The sequence below is a fragment of the Cydia strobilella genome, chromosome 16, assembly GCF_947568885.1.
Source record: "Cydia strobilella chromosome 16, ilCydStro3.1, whole genome shotgun sequence".
Classification (NCBI taxonomy): Eukaryota; Metazoa; Arthropoda; class Insecta; order Lepidoptera; family Tortricidae; genus Cydia; species Cydia strobilella.
The window spans coordinates 13083814-13094378 of NC_086056.1; the positions used below are offsets into that span (position 1 = coordinate 13083814).

The 10565-nt window shown below is 39.8% G+C and overlaps 1 protein-coding gene across 1 annotated transcript in view; it reads left to right on the forward strand.

Moving 5' to 3' along the window:
• Positions 1 to 10556, forward strand: part of LOC134748588 (dynein beta chain, ciliary-like) — a 61472-nt gene extending 50916 nt beyond the window's left edge. Inside the window, exons 63-82 of the mRNA XM_063683377.1 lie at positions 92 to 251; positions 551 to 717; positions 1082 to 1283; positions 1858 to 1988; positions 2063 to 2347; positions 2549 to 2804; positions 3170 to 3351; positions 3442 to 3573; positions 4129 to 4261; positions 4813 to 5039; positions 5215 to 5338; positions 5854 to 5990; positions 6238 to 6433; positions 6727 to 6900; positions 7182 to 7250; positions 7445 to 7627; positions 8601 to 8774; positions 9330 to 9478; positions 9644 to 9838; positions 10362 to 10556. Coding sequence (XP_063539447.1) covers positions 92 to 251; positions 551 to 717; positions 1082 to 1283; positions 1858 to 1988; positions 2063 to 2347; positions 2549 to 2804; positions 3170 to 3351; positions 3442 to 3573; positions 4129 to 4261; positions 4813 to 5039; positions 5215 to 5338; positions 5854 to 5990; positions 6238 to 6433; positions 6727 to 6900; positions 7182 to 7250; positions 7445 to 7627; positions 8601 to 8774; positions 9330 to 9478; positions 9644 to 9838; positions 10362 to 10461 — 3376 coding nt within the window. The 3' untranslated portion in view covers positions 10462 to 10556. The remainder of the gene's footprint in view (positions 1 to 91; positions 252 to 550; positions 718 to 1081; positions 1284 to 1857; positions 1989 to 2062; positions 2348 to 2548; positions 2805 to 3169; positions 3352 to 3441; positions 3574 to 4128; positions 4262 to 4812; positions 5040 to 5214; positions 5339 to 5853; positions 5991 to 6237; positions 6434 to 6726; positions 6901 to 7181; positions 7251 to 7444; positions 7628 to 8600; positions 8775 to 9329; positions 9479 to 9643; positions 9839 to 10361) is intronic.
• Positions 10557 to 10565: the final 9 nt, after the last annotated feature.

A 10565-nucleotide genomic window follows, 5' to 3' on the forward strand; every position in this document is an offset into this window, starting at 1 on the left:
ACAAATAATGTCTTCGAGTTACCCGTAGAAAATTCGGTGGGAAATGAGTACATTACCTTCAGTACTTGATAACGCTTTACCTCGTCTCCAGATGGTCGGCAACGGTGGTGAATCTCAAAGAGTCTGGTAAGATGTTGCCCGGTGACGTTCTGTTAGTCACCGCCTTCATATCATACGTGGGTTGTTTCATGCGTCGCTACAGGCAGCAGCTCATGAATGAAGACTGGGTTCCGAACCTTGCAAAGACTAACGTGAGTCATTTACCATCGACAACTCAGAACTTGATCTTATCTATCATTTGGACGTAAACGTGGTCCATATCGTTTTTTGACTTCCTAAATTTCTTTGGATCTATATTTGATTTGGAACTGTGTCGACATTTTGATTTTAATTTCGAAAATTTGGTGGTAGTATTTGAGTCATACTTTTCTATTTTTATTTTTGTGCATGGGTATCCTACTGAATTCCTGATCATACTTTCCTATAAACTTTAGGTTCTTAAGTATATTATTTATTACTTGGTTTAAAAATTAAATATGGTTACATCTAGCCTAAAATCGAGACAACGCCGGGTCTGGACCCGTTGTCGATGCTGACAGACGACGCGCAGGTGGCCACGTGGAACAACGAGGGTTTGCCCACCGACACCATGAGCACAGAGAACGCCACCATCCTCACGAATTCTGCACGCTGGCCGCTCATGATCGACCCCCAGCTGTAACTGCTTTAATTTAAATTATCTTATAATTGTTCATTTGTTGTAATGAGAGAATATTTTTATCTGCTGATAGTCGATCTTTGATATCTGATGTTTTAATATTTATACTATGCTAGAAGCTAAGATTACCCATGATTCTAGCGAATTTACGTTTCCAGCTTCTATTTCTATGCAAAATAATCCCCTGTTTGGTTGTGATACGAACACTAAATGCTCGTGAAATGAATGCTACTTATTTAGTGAACCATATTAGTACTAAAATAAGGTTAATTTTGTTTAATATTTTTTTAGTAATTAGTGAGTTTTGGTTGTCACCTGACGATATAAAATAATTACTAAAGCAGAATATGTTTCTGATTCAAGGCAAGGAATAAAATGGATTAAATCAAAGTACGGCGACAGTCTAACAGTGGTTCGCCTGACGATGCGTAACTACCTCGATCGCATAGAGAGAGCTGTCAGTAACGGAGAAATCGTCCTTTTGGAGAATATTGGAGAAACTGTCGACGCTGTGTTAGAACCATTGCTGGGGCGCGTTCTCATCAGGAAAGGCAAAGTCTTGAAGGTAAGGAAAGAATGCAAGATAGGTCGATCGGAAAATGTTGTACCATCGCCCACACTGTTAACTGCCTATGGTGGAGTGAAGCATACTCGATCCCATATGGCGCTCTCGCAAACGGCAAAGAGGGTGGAACGCCGGAGTGGGTTCAGTGGGTAGGGCCAAGTTCTCCCTCCCCTCTCGCCAGATGAGAGGGGACAGGAGCGGCGAGTCCCACACACCCCCCCATCAATGGCCTTCCTGCGGCCGAGGAGACGGTGCGTAAATGCATTTTCCACTCCGAAAAAAAAAAACATCTGTACATTGGTGGACCTTATGCCTTTTGTAATAACGTCCACCGATGTACGGTTAGGAGTGTTGCTGTTTTTACTAGAGTTAGACCAAGATAACTCTTCAACGATTTTGATAGCCCAGACTGTGCAAGTAGTGCATTTATACGTCATAATTTGACGTTTAAAATATCACAGTCTGGGCTATCAAATCCGCTGCAGACATATCTTGGTCTAACTATATTTACTATTAGGGGTTCAACTTTTGGGTGAACTACTGAACGATTTGTGATTTTTGTTATGTTTTACAGATAGGCGACAGGGAAATAGATTATATGCCAAGTTTCCGACTGATAATCCAAACGAAACTGGCCAATCCACATTACCAACCTGAAATGCAGGCTCAGTGCACTCTCATCAATTTCACCGTCACTAAAGATGGGTTAGTGTAACTAGTGTAAAAACTGGAAAAAATATTAAATGTTCCCGTTTTTAACGTTTTATAATTACCTATAGGCTTGAAGAACAACTTTTAGGCGAAGTAGTGAAAGCTGAAAGGCCAGACTTGGAAATGTTGCGCGCTGGTCTTACCAAACAGCAGAACGAGTTTAAGATCACCCTCAAAACCCTCGAAGATGACTTGCTAAAGCGCCTGGCGAATGCTGGCGCGGATATTCTCAGCGACTCTGCCTTGGTGATCAATTTGGAGACCACGAAAAAAACCGCCGCAGATATCGAAGTAAAAGTAGAGGAGGGTAAAGTTACTACGGTAAAGATTGACGATGCTCGAGAAAAATACAGGTTTGTCTAATTTATCATTTAGAATCTGCCACATTTATTAACGTAGACTCTATGCTTGATCCTATTCACGATTGAGCTATATGGGGATTGGGGAGTAAAGAATGGAAATCGTTTGATGTCTTCTGAAGTAGGTATTTGCTTCAGTGAGATGTTCAGCCGTATTGCGGATTGTTGACTCTTATTTAAATTCTATCTTTCCAGACGAGCAGCCACACGTGCTTCTATATTGTACTTCATTTTGAACGACTTGTGCAAGATCAATCCTATATATCAGTTCTCGCTAAAAGCATACAGCGTCGTGTTCAAGGACGCTTTGGCCAAGGCAGAAGTTGCAGAAGAACTAGAGCACAGAGTTAGGAACCTGCTCGATAGCATTACCTACTTTGTGTTTGTTTATACTAGCAGAGGCCTGTTCGAGAGGGATAAACTGGTCTTTTTGTTCATCATCACTTTACAGGTAGCTAGCTAGTAGTGCTTATATGTTTATACTAAAATGAATAATTGGGTAGTGTAGCCAGACGTTGTAGAAAAGAGGACTTAGTTGACCGAACTTTTAAAAACTACTTGCTCTGCCACTAAGAATGTAAGGGATAAATTGTCTACAGTTTTTAGCAATTATAGTGTTAAATTATTATTTACAATTATTTAAATAGCTTACACTATTCCGAATACAAATAATTATCTAGTTAGGTCAATGCACTTAGTTTGAGGGAGGCGAGAGGCGACGATTTGATTTGCTTTCTGCTCCTTATAGACCCAGACCCAGATAATATTCGTTTTTTTTTAATTTTATTTAACTAAACTTATTACCCGTTTCAATAGATTTTACAAAATGATGGAAAAGTAGATCCACGAGAACTGGATTTCTTGTTGAAATATGCTGTAGCGCCAGAAGTTTCTCCGTACACGTGGCTCTCTAACAACAGTTTTGGTGGCATTGTGGCCTTGGCTAAGATGGATGCCTTCGAGAACCTGGATAAGGATATAGAGGGTGCGGCAAAGAGGTATGACATTATAAATTGCAAGTTAATGAATTACACAAATTTACTTAGCATTTGTATGTAATTAGCACTTTTTCTGCTACTCATAAACAGATGGCAAAAGTATACCGACGGCGAAGCTCCTGAAAGAGATAAATTGCCCGGAGAGTGGAAAAACAAGTCATCGTTACAGCGTCTTTGTATCATGCGCGCTCTACGGCCAGATCGAATGTCCTATGCGTCAAAGTAAATAACTTATACTGTTATCACCCCTGAGTTTAGGCATATCAGGGGGCCTAGCGAAGACGACAATCGTTTATAGAAAACGAAACGAAACAAAATACTACCTATCTGTCTTTATCACTCTTCCTGCGATAGAGAGACAGATAGCATTTCGTTTTCTCCAGACGATTATCATCTTAGTTGCCCCCCCCCCCCCCCAATGTCCTCTCTCCATATGATGAAAAAAATTAGGAACTGCAGCAAAACTGGCTTACCAAAAGGTCCTCAAAACCCCTCGGCGAGACTGAAATTATTACCTATACCTATAGTTTAGCTGTCACTTATAGTTTTATTAATAAAGATATATTTAATAGTCCAAGGCTTGCTTGAAGGGAATAGTGGTCCAATGTTGTCATTAATTGACAATATTGGAGAGCAAAAATGTATTCATGACAAATAACATTTCAGTTGAATGTCTACAAAAGTTGATAAAATGTAATCCCGAACCGTCACTTAAACATACTTTGATAGCGTTGAGCTCTGTTGATGTATCTATTATGTTATGGCAATTTATTTTAGCGCTTTTTGTGAAGAGAATTTGGGGACAAAGTTCGTTGAAGCGAGAACTCCACCACTAGAAAAATCCTTCGAAGAAAGTAACTCGACAACTGCTATGTTCTTCATTTTGTCGCCAGGAGTGGACCCGTTGAAGGTATACATTACATAACACCAGTTACAATTTTACCATTCTTTTATGTAAGTTTATCTTATCAATAGGGAATATTACGCGAAACTCTGCGTAGGAGGCGCCACTACCACAATCTGAGGGTCTATCGCGAAACAGGAAAATCTAAATTTCGTTATCTAACATCTGTCACTTGCATATTCGAGCGATAAAGAGGCAGATAGCGAAATTTCGGATTCGCGTTTCCCGGTAGGCCCTTTGTAAACAACCCGCCTTGATGCATCAATGTCATATTTTATTATCTCTGAAAACTTGTATGTATAAGTTACTCTATGGTTTACTAAAAAGGCTAGTGCTGCACTCTGGTAGCAGAACATTGCAGTAAAATCCCCTATTAATCCCCAGCAGCAAAAAAAGTAAGTGGACAGGTTTTCAAACCGGTCAGCACGCTACATTGGTTACTATATCATCATATATCATGAATATTCCTAAAAAGATTGTCCAAATCCATATAGCTCGTTGACAATAAATCTAGATAAATACTCAGCAGATAAATACTTAAATTATTCATAACACAGGACTTAGAAAAACTGGGTCGCAAACTGGGCTTTGCTACTGACAAAAAGAATTTCCACATCGTGTCCCTGGGTCAGGGCCAAGAGGTGGTCGCAGAAGAGGCTTTAGGCGTCGCGTCCGCGGGTGGCCACTGGGTTATTCTGCAGAACATTCACTTGGTGGCCAAGTGGCTGGCGACCTTGGAGAAGAAGATGGAAGAGTGCTTCGAAAGTCCGTTAGATGAATATAGGTAAATACTAATAAACATTACTTATTACTCGTAATTTTCGCTTTAATTAAAGAAGGATAATGATTAATGTCTCAGAGATCAAAGCCAATGGATCTCTGCAGCTGATTGTATTAACGGGTATTTGGTAACCATCTAATTATTTGTTACGATACTTATGATTTATGTTATAATCCAGATTATTCTTGAGTGCTGAACCCGCTGCCGATCCTGCGTATCATATAATTCCGCAAGGTATCTTGGAATCCGCTATCAAGATTACCAATGAACCCCCAAGTGGCATGTGGGCCAACTTGCATAAGGTAATGTAATATGAATGTGGTTTATGAACACAGTAGGTACTTGCCAGTTTTTCTACTATTACCTACTTTAACGTTTTACTGTTGTAGAACAAGTGGGAAACTAAGTACTAACCTAGTGGTTTAGAAGTTGTTTAAGAGGACAGGGGACGGCCGCTTCTCCATACAAACGTAGTCCCTATTTTCCTCTTTGGATATTGTCATTTTTTACATAATTTGATGTATATTAACTTATTAACCATAGCTATATTTTTTGATTATTGTAAAAGCTAGGTGCGAAAAACAGATTTTATACAAATTTTTAAATGCTTTCTCTTGTTATAATTAAAAAGTCGAAAAAAAAAACTAACGTAGAGGCATAGCTGTGGTTGATATACAACAAATTGTGTCAAAATATTTTCAATAAGTTAATATCCAGAGGGGAAAATGAGGACTACGTTTGTATGAAACGCCGATTTCGCGCGGGTCCTCCACTTTCATCTTAACCTCTGTTTAAATAATCAATAACTTTTCTGCAGTCCTTGGATAACTTCAGTCAAGAAACTCTGGAGATGTGCAGTAAGGAGGCGGAGTTTAAATCCGTGTTATTTGCTTTATGCTATTTCCATGCTGTGGTTGCAGAGCGGCGCAAATTCGGTCCGCAAGGCTGGAACAGGTGTGTTTCTCTATCATGGTAGGTTTGTGGACTGACTGAGCGCATCCCAGACTCCCCAAGTGAGCCGTGGTAAAATGTAGGGACAAAAGGATGTACCTTACCTTCGCCTCCAAAATTACTTGACCATTTTTTATACTTACTTTATTAAAAGGTAAAGTGTTGGGAAGCTTAAGGCTACTTTTAATTACCTATACGTGTCAGTAGAGCTTTCAATTATCGCTTCCATTAACTTTTACCCGTTTTTCAGATCGTATCCATTTAATTTCGGGGATCTCACTATCTGCGTATACGTATTGTACAACTACCTAGAGGCAAATCCTCGTGTTCCTTGGGAGGATTTACGGTATCTGTTCGGAGAGATCATGTACGGCGGTCACATCACTGACGACTGGGACAGGCGATTATGTCGCACCTTCTTACTGGAGTACATGCAACCGGAACTGGTAAGATCTCAACTGAATGAAGACACAAAATCCATATTAATAAACCTGGAGTTTGCGGAGAGTTTTAGGGGAGATCACAATTGGGATAGCTTGCTGAGCCGCACTTCATTCCTGGAGTATATTCCTATGTAGTCGAACTCGGAAGTATTATAGACTCAAAGTGACAAAAATATCCTTAATTTTCATCAGTAGCGTGATGTTTGTAAAATTTAGCCTTATCCTAAAACAACTTCTACTTCCCTTTTAAGTATCGAGCTTAGTGATAATACCAATTATTGTATAAACTTTTGCAGGTGGACGGTGAATGCGTTTTAGCCGTAGGGTTCACTTCGCCGCCTAATTCGGACTATGTAGGCTATCACCAGTACATTGACGACTTTTTACCGGACGAGACTCCTTATCTATACGGGTTGCACCCTAATGCTGAGATTGGATATTTGACGACGGTGTCAGAACGACTTTTCAGGGTATTCTTGTCTACTTTATTTTTACTTTCGGAGAATAATAGAAATTGGTACAGTTTGCATTGTTCGGTACCAAAAAATAAGGACGTGTGTCGTTATATTTGGCTATTTGGCCATCACTATCTACTTGATGTTGACTGTACCCAGACCTAGTAATTAATTACAATTTCTTGTAGATTTTGACAGTTAGATGAGTATTAATGACAACTATTGATTAAAAAGATATGTGTTGCTTTTCCATTGGTATGCTAATGTAATTATTTTTCTCAATGATCTGGATTTAGGTCGTGTTTGAACTACAACCACGAGACACTGGCGCGCAGGCTGGTGGAGGTGCTACCAAAGAAGAAACGGTTTGTATTATACTTCAAGTAGTCCCCTCTGCTTCCTTAATGACTACTTATTCCAGCACCATGTATAGATTAAAAACGATGTTGGTGAGGATTAGCCAGAACCAAAACGATCTAAAGATGAAACTTAGGGGTCTTTTGAATTTTACAGGGTTCCCAGTGTAAGGAAGTAGGTATAATTATTTCCTTTTTGACAGGTAAAAGCCATAATAGAAGACATCCTAGACAGAGTGCCCGAGCCCTTCAATCTTCAAGAGCTGATGGGTAAAGTGGAGGAGTTGACTCCTTACATTATCGTCGCATTTCAAGAGTGTGAGCGCATGAACCGGCTAATGGGTGAAATACGAAGGTCTCTTAAAGAGTGCGAGCTCGGACTTAAGGTAAAAACGGAATTTGGTTACCAACTTGATCTTTTTTATAAGTAGATACCTAGTTCAAATCTTGGGAAACCCAGCATTAGGACCGTTTCGTTCATCTATAAGAAAGCTTGTTATCTGAAACAGGGCGTATAAAGAGTAATGACAAGGGTTATACATTTATGACCTTTGTCTTTGAGACAAGGATCATAAATGTATAACCCTCGTAAATGTAAAAGCTAGGTACTTTGAGAGCCAGGTACCAATGTTATGTGCAATCAAAATATAACTTAGAACTGATTTAAACTTTCACGATTTTTACTCATTATTATTCAGAACGACGGGACTTAATCGCGTAAAATATAACTTAGTGCAATAAAGATTTTTTAATACAGTTGCTCAAAAAGTGCTACTTTTCGTGGCTGTTTAGCGTGCGGAAAGTTGGTTTTCTTGAACTTGTGCTTTTTACTTTTCCAATTTTTTTTAATTTTTACTTGTTCCAATTCATGACTACTTATTGATGAGTGTTAATATTAGTTTCATTTAAACGTCATTATCAATATAAAAACCTACTGTTAATGTAAGAATACGAAAAATATGCATATTTCATATTTTATTACTTACCTCTACATCATTATAAGTATTATATAACACGTTTATTTTTTAATGTTGAAAAACCGTTCTTAATAAGTTGTCTGAATGGAACGGAACGCCTGTCAAAGAAGAGGCGTATTTTCTTACTGCAAGAATGTTTTAAGTTTCCAAAGGCAACATTCGATATTGTTTTTATAAATAAACGATACACAAATTTATTTATTTATTTAATACAATTCTGGTTAAACGAATAATCATAAATAACGATATCTCGTTACTCGTGAAGTAATGACATACTTTCCGCACTAGCATCGAAATGTACTATTTTTTATGACCAATTCATGACTATGTAAAAAAAAGTTCTGCAATAGCAATCGTCAAATAACTTTCTTGTAAAATTCAGGGCGAGCTAACGATCAGCAGCGATATGGAAAAATTGATGGAGGCACTCTTCATAGACCGCGTGCCCGACGCGTGGACCAAACTCGCGTATCCCAGTTTACTCGGCCTGGCCTCTTGGTTCGCTGACCTTTGCCTGCGACTTACTGAGCTCGAGAACTGGTCTGGAGATTTCAATGTGCGTATGGCTTGTTATAGTTTATTAGACGCTACCCTTGTAACTTAGAAAAAGAATGGCTTGCTGAACAGCGACGAACTTTGATGGAGGCGCTCTTCATAGACCGCGTGCCCGACCAGTGGGGATCATGCTCGCGTACTGCTTCTTGGTTCGCCGACCCTTATCTGTGACTTACTGAGCTCGAGAACTAATTTGGGGATTTTTATGTGCGTACCTATGGCTAGTATGGCATTTAGGGTAAATATAGGACACTATATCCGTGTAACTAAGTGATTCGAAAGTTTTGCTGAGTAACGACGTTTTGATGTAGGGGCTCTTCATAGTATTTATAGACCGCATGCCAGTCGAACAGTGATCCTAACTCGCGTACAAGTCAACCTTTCTGGTAATCCCGAACAGAGATGACTCCGTACGCTGTATAACGAGATGTGAACAAGGGCATTTTATGCTCTGGGGTAATTCCTTTGCTTTTCGTCTTGTAACCAAAGCTCAATGTTGTTGAAAACCTCGTTATTCGCAGAAATCCTAATATTAACTTTTTGTTTTCTTCTACAGTTGCCACCTGCAGTGTGGCTAGCTGGTTTCTTCAACCCGCAGTCGTTCCTGACGGCCATAATGCAGCAGACCGCCAGAAAGAACGAGTGGCCGCTCGACAAGATGTGTCTCAACTGTGACGTTACTAAAAAGAGTCGCGGTGATTTCAAGTAAGTAAGATTTTCCTTGCTATGTAGATCGCTTCTTAGGTGGCTAGGTACTTGAAAATTAAGACTCATTTGGATCGTTGTCTTCAAGACTCGCAGGCTTGACAGCTTACTTTGTAACACCACTCTATCGTACCGAAACTCACTAATTGCTTATTTGTCGAACAGTGCCCCACCCCGTGAAGGTGCCAACATCCATGGCCTGTACATGGAAGGCGCGCGCTGGGACACGGCCAGCGGCGGCATCGTGGAGTCGCGCATGATGGAACTGTTCCCAATAGTCCCTGTTATCTACATCAAGGCGGTGACACAAGATAAGCAAGATACTCGTAACGTTTACGAGTGCCCCGTCTATAAGATCCGGTGAGTTTAGTGTAGGCCTTTATCTAAATAAAAAATATTGCAATAAGCTAAATTTTTAGTAGTTGGGTTACGCTAGTGGCTTCGTGAAATCGGCTAAAACTATTCCCGATAGTTCTCGTCATCTACGTCTAGGCGGTGACACAGGACAAGCAAGACACGCGCAACGTTTAAGTGTGTACCGTGTACGAGTGCTCCGTCTATAAGATCATGTGTGTGTAATACAGACCTTACCTATCCCCATTGCAATAAAGTAGGATTTTGCTGCTAGTTGGATTACGCTAGTGGCTTCGTGGAGTTGTGGATAACTCAATATCAATAACCATCCAAACACCATCCATGTTTGGATGGTTATTGATTTGTAGGTATTATGTTCACCGTTTTCCTTATTAGGTAGGTTCAAGTAATATGCAAAGTGTTGCATGAAAAAAGTTCTGCCCGCACCGGACCGGGGCTATTCCCTGTCAATCATTACTATCATTAGGTACGACGCTATAGTTTCTTTCTGATGATAAAATTATTCCAGAATGCGAGGGCCGACATTCGTGTGGACATTCAACTTGAAGACGAAAGACAAACCAACACGCTGGACTCTAGCCGGTGTTGCCCTACTGCTTGGCGTCTAGATTTCAATATGTAGTAAAATCTCCGCCTAAATATGTGTTTTTTAGTTATTTATTGTTTTATATTGTCATTTTATTTGATGGTACTGTAGCGTAGCGTTACAAGT